Here is a 15,402-nt window from a genome sequence, read left to right as displayed (position 1 = left end):
TATATAATATATTATATATTCTTTAAATATTGTTTTATTTTATTGATACATCAATAAATGTTATTTAACCCTCTAAGGCACAAATAAGGAATAAATTAAAAGAGTTCACAAAATTCTTTTTAAGAAAATGTGTATGTATCTTTAAGCCAACAAATATCAATTTAATGAATTGTAAGTTAACAATAAATGAAACACTTGTAAAGAAACTATTGGATTTAATTGGATATTTAAAAATGGAATTCATAATTGCAAAAATGAATTTTACTGGTAATATACAAAAAAAGAATTACAGAACAATATGAATACACAATTAAATTAAACAGAAAGAAATATCATAAAATCAGAGTTACACAGAACTAAAAAGTATTAATATTGGAAGTTTCATGTTTGCTTGTTAGTTATATCAGTAATAGTTTTTTATTATTGATTTTAAATTATATTACTTGTCTTTTTTTTAAACATAATAAGAGTATTTCAGTTATATAAAAATGATCAATGTTATAAGTAATTTAATATTTAACTTAAACTTATATACAAAAATCAATTTTCATAATAGAAACTTGTGAAACAAAGGAACGTATTCTAAGCCTGAGGGCAAGCTTTTCTACTTTTAAGTATTGACCTTCTAAATCCTTGACTTTTCAGATAAAGAAAGCAGGAAGGATTTCGAATTAAATGTGTAAGCTAGCTATTGAGGGAAAAGAGAATAATTGAAATCACCCACTCCAACGCGTTTTTAATTATTCTCGTTATAATACGTCCGTGAAAAAATGTATTAGAATTTGAAAAATTATAAATATGAAACAATAAAAGTAACTCGTTAAAATGTTTTAAATAATTGTTCAACTATTGCAATTATTTTATTTAACACATTTATATCATTTAAATTATTTAATAATAAATTAAAAATATTAACAATTTTGTGTAATTAAAAAAAGTAAAAAAGAAAAAGAAACAATGAATAATAATATATAAAAGATTATAACAACAAAAGTATTGTCTACCAACGTGAAATACTTTTATCATTGATTTTCAAATCTCGTTAGATTGAATCTTGCTCGTAAAGACCATCGCAAAAAGCAATTATCGACAGTTTGGCTTTTTGGGCTTTTATGTGTACGTAACGACGACGCAGGAATGAGTGATTGTTCCTTTTACCTTCATTACGCGTGCACACGTGTAACCAAACAGGATTAAAAAAGAAAATCGTTTACTTTTTACCCATCGATTGTCCTTCTATTGACTTTTCACGAATACGCGTTCAATTGATATTACATAAGTTTATTTTACCGCTAATACCAACGATAATAAACTTTAAAAAAATATCAAGCTGACCATATTATCTTATATTCAAATCGCTATTGATAAAATAATGTTTAAAAATTTGTTAACAATACGATACATGTCAATAGACGCGACCAGGGTAAAAACAATATAATATATATTTATAAAAATTATATTTGAAATTGTTAATAATAAAATAGAGAAAACAAAAAATATAGTAATTTTACCTAATCCACCTTTCATCGATCCTCGTCTTCTTGGACTAGACAATAGAGTCACTTCGGTTTCAGCATCTCCAATCTCGGTGAGATCACTGGTCGATCTCCTGGCCATATTTTTCTCCTTTTTATTATTTCTTTTATTAAGAGAACTTCCTTCACGATTTCGAGTAGTATCGTTCAAACATCCCTGGCTACGATTCAAGTAACCACCCATTTTACTCGCACGAATTTTCTCGTTCACCGAACAATTTCGATCAACGTTATCATTTTTAATGGCAAAGTTTCCTTCCTTAGGAGATCTCAATTCCGAATCTGAGTGTTTCGGACTACAGTGAGAGGAGGAAGATGTAGGAGCAACTATCGTCGGTGATTTTGGACTGTTAAATCCACTCAAACCGAATGATGAATTTCTTCGACGATCGAACATTTTCGGACTTTTCGGAGTAAAATTAAAAGAACTTACTGATCCATGGCTGCTATCCTTCATTGTACTATCATTTGAAGATGATATTGGACTTTTAGGTGGATAACTCATTGTCTTACCAAGACTCTTTCTAGGATCACAAAATTGAAAAACAGATGATTTTCTGTTAATCGAATGCAACGAGGTATCACTGCTATTTAGACTTTTTTGATTTTTATTCGACGAATAATAAGTTGGACTTCGCGATGATCCAATCTTATCAGAATCTGTGGCACGATTGAACGTATCGAAATCGAAATTCGCGTTAGGTGTTTCCGGATAATATTCGGCTGGAAATTTAAATACAAGAGGTGTACCCGGTGTATTCGTAACCGACAATTGACTAGGACTCCTTTGTCCTGAAATCGGTATCTGCGGTAATTGAGGAAGCTGACGTGGACTCCTTGGAGATTTTAAGTGGGTCGATGTTTCTGGACTATTCGTTGCCATTTTTCTATGACTTTTCTAAATTGTCTTCTTCAATTTTTCTCTTTCACTATCTTCTTTTAATTATATGAAAAATTCTTTAAATTCACACACCTTCTTCCTTGATATCCTTAACATTGAAATTTCCTTATCTTTTCTCCATGATGATGATGATGATTCATCTTCTGATTGTTATCGATATTAACATAAATAAAATATAAATTTGAATTATGATGTCTATCTATCTTCCTTACACTCTTTCTCCCTTTCTTTATTTCATTTTCTCTATTCCTCTTCGTCAAATCAAATATTCATTATATCTACTCAGAATCTAATTTACTTTCCTACACGTGTGTTATAAAGTAATTGAGGATAAAAAAAAAGAAAAACAACTCAACGACCATAAGAATTATCTAAACACTTGGACAACATTTGAAAGAAAACTCATTAGATCTGGATATATAATGCAAAAATACAAAGTCATTGTTTCCATTTGGCGAGTCTAATGCAAACAGGATGATTGTAAGTTACGCAAGTTTCTATAGCTTCGTATGATAATGCGAAGAAAATTCACCCTTGTCTGAGAAAATGGGAGAAAGAGAAGGAGAGAGAGAGAGAGAGAGAGAGAGAGAGAGAAAGAAAGAAGATCTTTTGTAATGAATATTCGAGATTTATGAAAGGTGAAATAAACGAGAGAGAGAGCTCTCTTTTTACACATCGATGCGAAAAACAATAGAAAATATGCTTCTAAAGTGATATACCTAGTAATGATATCAAAAACTATACGAGTTTAAGGAAATTAATAGGATAACGGTTTTCAACGTGCATTATATTGTTTTTCACATAAATAACATAAGCGGTAAAAAAAGAAAAAGAAATAAAAAATTCGTCTCTAGTTGTTTATAAAGCAAGTATCAAAAGAATATATTTGTCTAAAATTTAGTATGCCTACGCATTGACAATAAGATAAATGAAATCATCGTAAAAGAGGAAGAAAAAAGAATAGAATAGAATAAGATATTACCACATTCACAATAAAATGTTGAGAGAAGAAGCCTTTGTGACATCTTATTAAATTTTTCTACTCTATACATAGATATATGGGAATTATTCAGACTAGTCTCGCTTTTATTCTATTGCAACAGTTAACATTATAAAGGGCTGTACTCCGTAGCAAGTCTTTAATAAAAGATAACAATTATATTATCGACAAAAAAAAAAAAAAAATTATAATTTTTATTTTAATTTAGATAAGCGACAAAAGATACAATATCTCTATATAAAATATTCTCTCAAAAGAATTTCGCGCTAGAAGAATTATTAATTATAAAAAAGAACAGAAAAATGTGAAAAAAAGAAGAAGATGAAAAAAAGAAGAACATAGAGAATCAAAGAAAATTTAGGTACAATAATGTATCGTTGACTTACAGAATTCGTCATGCGGCCAACGCGAGTTAACCTGTTGATCGTAGAAGAAGACTACTTGCACCGGGTTACTGCGTTCGTTTTTTACTTTACACTCTGTCAGAGATGATAATAAATTCCAAGAAAACGAAGAAAAATGTGATTTCGTTGATATCTACAAAATAATAAATAAACAAAAAATAATGAACAAGATTTAAAGAAGGAAAGAAAAATAAATAAATGAAAAAGGGAAACGAAATAATTGAGATAAGGGAAGAATAAGAAGAAGAAGAAGAGAGTCAAATAAATATGAAACAAACAACGTAAGGAGAAGAAACAATGAACTTTTGATATTTACTATAGTATCGAATCAAGATGATAACAATACGAGAGAAAGCGTGGCTACCTGCCTCGTCGATGGCCCGCACGCTACTGAGGGGGTGGAACGCGCATATAAGTCACCCTCACTCTCTACTTCAACGCATCCCTACCCTCTTTCTCACTCTATCTCTATCTTTCTCACCACTTACGTACCTTTCCCAGATACGTTCCAAACCTTCACCCTTATACGTTACGATCTGTTCCACATCGAATAACTCAAACCTAACTGATGACCTTTAAATTTACATCCTACTGTTTTCTATTTCTACATATCTCTCTCTTTTTCTGTCTTGTTGCACACGTGATTCAATCTCGAGATCCTTCAAGTAAAATATATATAATTGCCTATATAATGTATGGTCATATTTTCACCTATAAAACAGTATTACAATTATAATAGTAGTATATAACAGTAGTAGAATTATATATAGTGTCCCAAAAACTGTATTATCTAATAGAAAAATTAAAAATATGTTTTTGGCGAGTAGTTGAAGTGATGTCATCATAGTCACATACTTTTTTAACAATTCTATTACTAGATTCATATTAAAGGGGTAAAAGATTCATATCTTAAGGGGTAATGTCACTCGGAAAAATAGCCTTTCAATTGAGGATTTTATTATATATACACATTCAACAACATTCATAAATTTTTCCATTGCAAGTCATCATAAAATAGCAGTGTCGCAAGCTTAGTATAGTATATTTTACATCGGAAACAGTGTTTCGCGACTGATAAAATTTCTTCTCCATTTCTTGACTTACATTTGAACGAAAAATTAAATACATTTTAGTTTCGGTTCAGTTCAGTTTAATTTAAGAATTGGAACAAAAATATTACGACAGTATAAATTTACGATTCATGAGATCAATATTTGTAGAAGTATAAAAAAAAGAAGAAATACATCAAATGAAAAAAAAAAAAAAAACGAGAAATAATACAGATACAAAACACAAAATTTCTATAATAGAATAAGATATATTAGAATGTAATAATAAGAATAAGAAAACAGATAAAAGTGATAGTCTCATAAATAACGTGTTTACAAGCACGAACCAAGATTAAAAACAAAGTCAGAAAAATTCAAGAGATGAACAATTAGCAAAAGAAAAATGTGATTGGAAAATGAAGAAGGAAATTAAAAAGATGTGTCGGAAAATAGAAAAAAAAAAAAAGATAATCTGCTAGGAAGATATTTTTGAAACAATTTTATATGTTATTTAAATATTCTTATCAAAATGTAATAAGTTCTATAACATTTATTTCAATAAACATGGATATGTTGAATTTCAAAAAATTTGATACACAAATTGAATAAATTTTATAATGTTAAATTCATATAAAGATTATTTAATTGTAAAATAAACACTATTATAAATTGAGTGATTTAAATTAAATCAAAACAACAATATAAAACTGATAAAACTTCGATAAGGTTATTTTGATTTCTGATTAAGGTTCGAAAATGAATGAAACAAATACAAATCCATTTCTATCATCGAACCTTATCCAAAGATAATAAAGTAATATTTTAAATAAGTTAAATAAATCATCATATAATAGAATTAACGGATTATTAAATGTAATTAGACTTTTTGTTTTATTCATAAATCACAAGTCTATTTTAAAGCTCTTAGAATTTAGAAATTCTAAAAAATACAGAGAGCTTTTTCGATTTAAAAAATATATTTATTTATTTCCCAGACGCTAGTTCCATCTCTAGGTTAATTTTCGAAATATTAACACGTTCTCTGGATCGTTCGATAAAATGCTGAATAGATAAACGTTGCTAAAGTTCGAATTTGTCAATAATTATTGACATTTACTATAAATTAACTGTAAAGAATTTTTTTTAAGCATAATATAATAAAGTCTAACATTTTTTTAAATTTATAAAAATATAGCGACACTTCTTACGAAGTGTTACCTCAAACAGATTGCATCGTTGAAATAAAAAATATAGAAAATTGATAACGTAAAAAAACAATCATACGTGATTGACGTAAGTTAAACAAGATTATATTTTAATATATCACTAATAATTTCTAAAAGAATAACTTGACAACATAATCTATCGATGACGTGCAATTATTATCGTAGGAAATAACGGTGAATAAGATTGTGTGTCCCATTTATTTAATACTAATAAGCCCGCGAAAACTTATTTATAAACATAATATGTTGCTAGAAAATGCTTAGGAATATTTTTCGAAAAATTCAAAACATTTGTTTTATAATTACAATTTTTGCAACAATTTCCCTATAAATCGTTGATATTTTTTCTTAATTTAAATAACTGCTACCATATTGCGAAAATTTGGCTAAAATTACGAGCATTAATTTTATTAAAGTAATATTTAATAAAAAATAAATGTTCTACGTTGGTTTTTATTTTCTTCCTCGCTGCTAATCGATTAACGTAATATTTTTTACATTTTCACCGATCTACAGAGGCAGAAATATTATGAATGAGATGTAACCAATATAACAATCTTGTGCAGAAACCAAAACCATAGGAGCATGATGGCGACACTGTTTGCTTGTTAGTATAGTTCATAATTTATCCACTGCTATCGCTGAAGTCAAATATGCACCGCAGATAAGATGCCGAAAAGCGTAACAACCCAGCCGATGAATCAATTCTAATAATATCCGTAAAACTTGCACCAATGCGTATATAAATTCAACAGTAGTGAGGAAACTAACAAGTTGGCAGCATCAGAGTGTGTATGGACTTTGTTAGTATAATAATGATGTTCAGTAGATAAACACGTGAACTAACTACTTTCGTTACGTCATTCGATAATCGATACAAAGAATTTTCAAGCATATTTGTTCCTTATTTTCCAAATCAACATTGTATAATTGTGAATAGTAAAAATGTCTCCGAGAACTTTCATTGTCAAATTTGATAGACCCAGTGCAACTTACATTCCAGGAGAAAATATAACTGGTTGTGTAATAATCGTATTGGATGAAAGGAAAAGTGTTCGAGGTAAGAAATATCAACACAAGCGATTAACTAGACTTTTAACATTTTTTTAAATTTATCTTTCTCATAATTAATTAATTTTGTATATTTAAATTAAGTTGCATTAATATAAATAAACTCAATCTCACTAAAGTACATTTGTTAAAGTCGTTCAATAATATATGATAGGATAACGTACATTATATTATCATTTTCATCTACTTTTATTTCTATGAAGTCTATCAAGTTTGCTTACGAGTGACACATTAATCAACATGTAGGAAAAAAGTGTATTATTTCTAGTTTTAAGATATACGAAAATAAAGAACAATAAAAACAACGCGTAAATATTAATTATTACTTTCATTATTAAAAATGATGATCAGGGAATGTAACGTATAAAAAAAATAATGTCGAAGTCTCTTATACGATCCTTTAATTCATCGATTTTTCAATCTAATACATTATGTAAAATTCTGAGAATACGCGTAAGATCTTTCTTGGAATTAAATAATACAATATGAAAAAGTTAATAGACAATATAAAATAATAATTGCAATAAATAAATAAAAAATGTGTGTATTATCAATCTCCTGTATACATTACACAGTAATATATTTAAATATTTTTACGAAGGATTCAAATATTATCTAATAATATTTTTATTTATCAACTGAATATATTTTCACGAAAATAAATGCATTTTAAATAATATTAAAGTTTATATACATAAAAAATATCGTGAAAATTTATTATCTACGTAAAATAAATTCAAAAATAAGGAAAAGTGTTAGCGTGATTACCGATATTATTTACTGATTCATCGAAGATATTATTGAAGAACGAAACGGAAGAGAGACATTAACATCGAAAATTTTATCTGCTATTATTAAAAAAGGATAAATAATATTCTCTAAATTACGAATTTTTTTTGCACCTACGTAATAATGTACTTTCTATTAATGAGATTTTTAAATTAAATAAAACATTATAATCGTTATATATTAACATTCTTCTTCTTTTTATCTTCTCTCTTACAAGTTGGAATCACTTCACTTCTAACATCATTTCACAATATTCAATAACACCAAAGATGTCGCAATTTTTACAACCACTACATAGTCAATAACATATAGTTTTTGGTTTTCTGAACGGATAACCCATTTATGTTTCTATTGAAACTATCTTGACTTTAGTGATCTACAAGAAAGTAATAATCCAACGTAATGAAACCATTAGCTTCTAAAAATTTAGTGATTAAAATTTATAATTTAAAATTACTGTCTCCAACTAAAAATAATACTATAAATTCTAAGTACCTAACAAAAATCATCATTATCTATTTTATCTTTCGAAAGAATTATAATAAAGAAAAAAGTAAGTGAATATTTATTTAAACATCATCATAAAACAATGGATTTCAGATTTAAGGATATATTTCAAAGGTGAAGCTCGAGTTCATTGGACGACAACAGAAACGGAAGAAGATTTAAATGGTAACAGAAGTTCAAAAACAGTACATCACACCGCTACGGAAAAATATTTCAGTATTGAACAGACTCTGTTAAGAAAATCAATAGGTAAGCATAAGTTATCTGATATAAAGTTTCTCCGATCGAAAAAAATGCGATTCAAATTAATTAACAATTCATTTCAAATGTAGAGGAGGATAGAGTCGAACTTCCGGAAGGAGAGAGCATATATTATTTTTCTTTTCAATTACCAACAAACATACCGTGTAGTTTCGAACACGAAGTAGGACGTATTCGTTACACGGCTAAAGCAACCGTCGATATCCCATGGAATTTCGATTGGTGGACTAAATCTGCATTCACAGTCGTAATGGGACTTGATTTGAACCCCCTTTCGCATCAATGCGTAAGCAATCCTTTTTTTTGCACAAAAAAAATATAACTAATGTGTTTACTTATATATGCACGTAAGAAGTTATACTTCTTTAGCGTACCAAAACGAATATAACTTCAATAACCTGAAAAATAATTTTAATTTTCCCGCGCATCGTAAATATCGACAACTTCGTGGTGTCGATTTTTTGGTCGCATCATCTAACTTCACTTTCCAAAACACGCCAAAAGAAGTATAACTTCAAAAACAATTTCTAAAAAGACATATTAAGAAATGTTATTTTGGTTTCAGTTAGGAATAGACGATGAGTCGTCAAAGGATTTTTACTGTTGTTGCTTCAATACAGGTTCGATACGCGTTCGAATAAGAGTTCCAAGTACAGGATACGTTCCAGGACAATACATTATGACTGAAGTATTCTCTCATATAAAATCGGAGGAAGTTTATATAACGAAAATTTCCGTGAAATTAGAAGAAGTAAATATTTCCTAATCATTTCGAATAAATTAAACATAAATATACTAAAAATCTTGCGGCTATAGTGAACAATAAGATTTTTAGAAACTTATCTTTCGTGCGCACGGCTCAATAAAAGAAGATTTAATCGTAATACAAAAGGTTCGAGACGAAGGACCAATTAAACAGCTTCATCAATCGAATCTAATACTATATGTCCCATCTCTCCCACCATCTAATTTAAATAATTGTAGTATCATTGAATTGAAATATCGTCTACGAGTGAACGTTCATGTTAATGGCATGTGAGTACAAAACAAATTCCATTTCTGTTTTTATTTTTAAGCACGTTTCGCTCTTAATGGTATTAAAAACTCTGGTAATACAAATAATAATATTATATTAAATGTCTACCGATAGTCACGTGACATGCAACGTATGAAATAAATTTATGTATTCAACAGGCACAAAAAAGTCGATAAAAAATATCCAATATTAATAGGAACAGTACCTCTACCATGTGCACCATTAGCCTCAACGAATAATACTCATCCAACAGCGCCATTAATTGATGAAGAACTGTCAGCGTCTGCTCCTGAAAAACCTATACCTATGCCTATACCCCGACCTGAAATTATTCTACCAACAGTACCTCAAGCACCAAATCCTCCAGTAGGATGGAACATGCGTGAGTCGACAAATTCTTCAAATGTTTATACAAATAATGAAATGTTTACAGAATATATAAAATAAATAGTTAATCTTGTTCTTTTATAGCACCGCCTTCTTATGAAGAATGTATGCAAAAGGCTGATAATATTAAAGACGAAGATGATTCGAATTCCGTTTATGGTGCTGATCTACCATTTGCACCAAGATATCCAGTTTTCAATTTTATTGTTCCTGGTAAGTCTATGCATAAATATACGATACGTTGTTACTTTTATTATTTCTTCTTCGGATTTCGATTAATTTATAATTTCGTACTTTTTAGGAACATCAAAATAAATTACTTAATGTCACGTTAATATACTCAATACATCGATCAAAGTACAAAACTTATCCTATATAATTACTTCTTAGCACTTGATTGTTTCTAATGTCTATAGATAAGTATTTTTAAGTTATACAATAGAACTTTTTGTGTATTTTTTCTACTGTTCCTGTGTAAAAAAAAACTTAAAACTTACTTCAAAGCGATCATTACACGCGTATAAAAAGTATGCAGATCAAAAAAGCAATTTTTACACGAACGAAAAAAAAAGTGTAGAGAGAAAAATTAATTTTTTATAAGATATGTGTGTAGTCAATGTAACACAATAAGGCTTTATGTAAACACATGTAAAGTAATATGTAATAAAAATTAATATAACATTGGTTTTTATGTCTGTCCTCGCTTCTAGTCATTTCGTGCAATATTTCTTATATTTTAACTGAACTAAAAAAGTACAAAAATTCAAGAAGATTGTTCTAAACAACAATAACCCAGTAATTAATAAAGTTACCCTTTGACGAAGTGTTACCGATATAACAATCTTGTGCACAATCCAAAACCATAGGAGCATGATGGCGACACTGTCTGCTTGTCAGTGTAGTTCATATTTTATCCATTCATAACGCTGAAGTCGTATATACGTCATGGAAAAGGTGCTGAATAGCGTAAAAAATCAGCATACGAAGAAGTTCTAAAACATCTATGCAACTTCGACTAATACATACATGTTCACATCGAATGGTAGAAGGGGAAACCAACAGGTTAGCAGCATCATTGCGTGCATGGTCTTTGTTAGTACAAGAATGATGTTCAATAGATAATCACGTGAACTAACTACTTTTATTACGTCATTCGATAATCGATACAAAGAATTATCAAGCATATTTTTCCTCATTTTCCAAATCAACATTGTATAATTGTGAATAGTAAAAATGTCTCCGAGAACTTTCATTGTCAAATTTGATAAACTCAGTGCAACTTACATTCCAGGAGAAAATATAACTGGTTGTGTAATAATCGTATTGGATGAAAGGAAAAGTGTTCGAGGTAAGAAATATCAACACAAGCGATTAACTAGACTTTTAACAATTTTTTAAATTTATCTTTCGCATAATTAATTAATTTTGTATATTTAAATTAAGTTGCATTAATATAAATAAACTCAATCTCACTAAAGTACATTTGTTAAAGTCGTTAAATAATATATGATAGGATAACGTACATTATATTATCATTTTCATCTACTTTTATTTCTATGAAGTCTATCAAGTTTGCTTACGAGTGACTCATTAATCAACATGTAGGAAAAAGGTGTATTATTTCTAGTTGTAAGATATACGAAAATAAAGAACAATAAAAACAACGCTTAAATATTAATTATTACTTTCATTATTAAAAATGATGATCAGGGAATGTAACGTATAAAAAAAATATTGTCGACGTCTCTTATACGATCATTTAATTCATCGATTTTTCAATCTAATACATTATGTAAATTTCTGAGAATACGCGAAAGATCTTTCTTGGAATTAAATAATACAATATGAAAAAGTGAATAGATAATATAAAATAATGATTGCAATAAATAAATAAAAAATGTGTGTATTGTCAATCTCCTGTATACATTACACAGTAATATATTTAAATATTTTTACGAAGGATTAATATATCATCTAATAACATTTCTATCTATCAACTGAATATATTTTCACGAAAATAAATGCATTTTAAATAATAATTAAGTTTACATAGATAACAAATCTCGTCAGAATTTATTATCTAAGCAAAAAATATTCAAAGATAAGGGAAAGTGTTAGCGCGATTAACGATATGATTTACTGATTCATCGAAGTGTATTATTGAAGAACGAAACGGAAGAAAGATATTAACGTCGAAAATTTTATCAAATATTATCAGAGAGGAATATATATAAATAATATTTTCCGAAATAAGAATATATATTTTCATTCATGTAATAATGTACTTTCTATTCATGCGATTTAAAAAATAAATTAAACAATGGAAACATTAAAATTTAATACTGATCTTCTTCTCGTCTTTTTATTCTCCCTTTTAAGAGTTCGAGTCTGTTTTTTAACTAACACCACTTCACTATATTTAATATTATCAAAGAGATCGCATTTTTTACAATCTCTTTGGAGTTAACAAGTTGTGGTTTTTAGTTTTCCTAACGGATTACACATTCATGTACTAATGGTACCCTCGTTGCTTGACTTTAGTCATTCACTTTAATGATCTAAAGAAAACTAGTAATAAAAAGAGATATAAAGTAAAAATTTAGTAATTAATATTTACCATTTTAAATTATTATATTTATAAAAAGGATAATATATAAATTCTAAGCATTAAAAATCTTCATTACCCATTTTATCTTTCGATTGAATTTTATTAAAAAAAAAAAAAATTAAATAAGAATTTGTTAACAATATTTAAAAAACAAATCGATTTCAGATCTAAAGATATATTTCAAAGGAGAATCACGAGTCCATTGGACGACATCGCGAAGCGAACGAAATTCACAAGGTAAAAGAGTTACAAGAACAGTACACCACACCGCTACGGAAAAATATTTCAGTATTGAACAATCTCTGTTAAGAAAATCAACAGGTAAGCATAACTTATCCGATATAAAGTTTCTCCGATCGAAAAAAAAATGCGATTCTAATTAATTAACAATTCATTTAAAATGTAGAGGAGGACAGAGTCGAACTTCCGGAAGGAGAAAGCATATATTATTTTTCTTTTCAATTACCAACAAACATACCGTGTAGTTTCGAACACAAAGTAGGATACATTCGTTATACGGCAAAAGCAATCGTCGATATCCCATGGAATTTCGATTGGTGGACTAAATCTGCATTCACAGTCGTAACGGGACTTGATTTGAACCCCCTTTCGCATCAATGCGTAAGTAATCCTTTTTTATGCACACACACACAAAAATAAAAGGAAAAACAATTTCTAAAAAGACATATTAAGAAATGATATTTTGGTTTCAGTTAGGAATAGACGATGAGTCGTCAAAGGATTTTTATTGTTTATGCTTTAATAGAGGTTCGTTACGTGTTCGAGTAAGAGTTCCAAGTTCAGGATACGTTCCGGGACAATACATAATGACTGAAGTATTTTCTAATATGAAATCGGAGAAAGTTCATGTAACGAAAATTTCCGCGAAATTAGAAGAAGTAATTATTTTCTAATCATTTCGGATAAATTTAACCTAAATATATTTAAAATCCTGTAGCTATAGTGAACAACCAGATTTTTAGGAACTTATCTTCCACGCGCACGGCTCAACAAAAAAAGATTTAATCGTAATACAAAGGGATCAAGACGAAGGACCAATTAAAGCGATTCATCAATCGAATCTTAAACTATATGTCCCATCTCTTCCACCATCTAATTTAGAATATTGTGGTATTATTGAATTAAAATATCAACTGCGGGTGAACGTTCATGTTAGTGGCATGTGAGTATAAAACAAATTCAAAATCTGTTTTTATTTTAAAGCACGTAAAATATTACTTTAAATGCCTATCGATAGTTATGTGAACGTAAAACAAATAAAATAATATAATGCATTCAACAGGCACATTAAAGTCGATAGAAAATACCCAATTTTAATCGGAACGCTACCTTTATTTTCTCCAACATGGACACCATTACCTTCAACAAATAATACTAATCCAACAGCCCCAATTATTGATGAAGAACCATCTTTCAATGAGCCTCGATCACCAAATCCTCCAGTAGGATGGAACATGCGTGAGTCGAAAAATTCTTCAAATGTTTATATAAATAATGAAATGTTTACAGAATATATATAAAATAAATAGTTAATCTTATTCTTTTATAGCACCGCCTTCTTACGAAGAATGTATGCAAAAGGCTGATAATATCAAAGACGAAGATGATTCGAATTCCGTTTATGGTGCTGATCTACCATTTGCACCAAGATATCCAGTTTTCAATTTTATTGTTCCTGGTAAATCTATGCATAAATATACGATACGTTGTTACTTTTATTATTTCTACTTCGGATTTCGATTAATTTATATTTTCGTACTTTTCAGGAACATCAAAGTAAATTCACGTTGATATACTGAATACATCGATCAAAGTACAAAACTTATCTTATATAATTACTTTTTAGCACTTGATTGTTTTTAATATCTATACATAGATATTTCTAAGATATAAAATAGATCTTTTCTTTTATTTTTTTCTATAGTTGCTGTGTATACTTAAAACTTAATTTAAAAACGCTTATTATACACGTGTATTAAAACTATACAGATCATGAAAGCAATTTTTAACATTAGCGAGTAAAACAAGAGAAATTTATTTATAATAAGATATGTATATCAAGACGACTGTCACACCTGAAAAAAATTTAATAGAAATAATTTCATCCACCTAAAAATCCTTCATCATAGTTTTTGCCTCGAGGAACCACTTGAAGATTTGAATACACGAAAAACAAAGAAATAGGACATAAAGATGTAATGAATGCATCGACTGCAAGACTTTTTATTAATCGCTACAGTTGTTTGCCTGTAAATAAAAAAAAGTATTGTAAACTTATAAAATTTATTTAAAAACCAATGCGTACACATTTATCTCTGAAACTAACAATAAGTAAACTAAAAAATTTGGCATAAATAATTCTTAATTGTTCCATTTGGTACCTGTAAAAATATAAATGTTACTAAAAAACATTATAAAGTAATTAGTTTCTGTATATTAAATGAATAAAAGGAACCAAGGAAAGGAGTAAAGGAATATGATATCAATCGGGACATTAAAAGAAACTAATTACAATTATAATGTTTATGGTAAGCGGTCTTTGGCTGGATTTTACTTGCAATGGAATGTATATCATATAAAATATGATAAACATTATACTGAAAGTAA

The 15,402-nt window shown here is 28.5% G+C and overlaps 3 protein-coding genes across 5 annotated transcripts in view; 2 read left to right on the top strand and 1 right to left on the bottom strand.

Moving 5' to 3' along the window:
- Positions 1 to 4,166, bottom strand: part of LOC106793502 — a 33,032-nt gene extending 28,866 nt beyond the window's left edge. Inside the window, exons 1-3 of one of the 3 annotated variants that reach the window (XM_014760502.1) lie at positions 4,157 to 4,166; positions 3,823 to 3,973; positions 1,512 to 2,579 (exon numbers count right to left, since the gene is read on the bottom strand). In XM_014760502.1, the coding sequence (XP_014615988.1) occupies positions 1,512 to 2,418 (907 nt within the window). In that variant the 5' untranslated portion in view covers positions 2,419 to 2,579; positions 3,823 to 3,973; positions 4,157 to 4,166. Of the gene's footprint in view, positions 1 to 1,511; positions 2,580 to 3,822; positions 3,985 to 4,156 lie in introns of those variants that run through there. The other 2 variants (XM_014760503.1, XM_014760504.1) reach the window with 2 other exon arrangements.
- A 2,579-nt stretch (positions 4,167 to 6,745) lies between these two features.
- Positions 6,746 to 10,837, top strand: LOC106793496 (arrestin domain-containing protein 2-like). Its single transcript, XM_014760494.1, has 8 exons — positions 6,746 to 7,175; positions 8,576 to 8,731; positions 8,815 to 9,029; positions 9,309 to 9,494; positions 9,579 to 9,778; positions 9,938 to 10,161; positions 10,251 to 10,379; positions 10,468 to 10,837. Exons 1-8 carry the CDS (start codon positions 7,061 to 7,063, stop codon positions 10,479 to 10,481), a joined length of 1,239 nt encoding a protein of 412 aa, XP_014615980.1. The 5' UTR covers positions 6,746 to 7,060; the 3' UTR covers positions 10,482 to 10,837.
- Positions 10,838 to 11,264: 427 nt separating this feature from the next.
- LOC106793497 (arrestin domain-containing protein 3-like) lies at positions 11,265 to 15,093 on the top strand. Its single transcript, XM_014760495.1, has 8 exons — positions 11,265 to 11,514; positions 12,940 to 13,095; positions 13,181 to 13,395; positions 13,488 to 13,673; positions 13,758 to 13,957; positions 14,078 to 14,253; positions 14,345 to 14,473; positions 14,562 to 15,093. The coding sequence occupies exons 1-8, from the start codon at positions 11,400 to 11,402 to the stop codon at positions 14,573 to 14,575; spliced, it is 1,191 nt and encodes a 396-aa protein (XP_014615981.1). The 5' UTR covers positions 11,265 to 11,399; the 3' UTR covers positions 14,576 to 15,093.
- The last annotated feature ends 309 nt before the right edge of the window (positions 15,094 to 15,402 follow it).

The sequence above is a fragment of the Polistes canadensis genome, unplaced genomic scaffold (genome assembly GCF_001313835.1).
Source record: "Polistes canadensis isolate GaletaPanama2010 unplaced genomic scaffold, ASM131383v1 scaffold_14, whole genome shotgun sequence".
NCBI classification, from domain to species: Eukaryota; Metazoa; Arthropoda; class Insecta; order Hymenoptera; family Vespidae; genus Polistes; species Polistes canadensis.
This window is presented reverse-complemented; position numbering and strand designations above follow the sequence as displayed.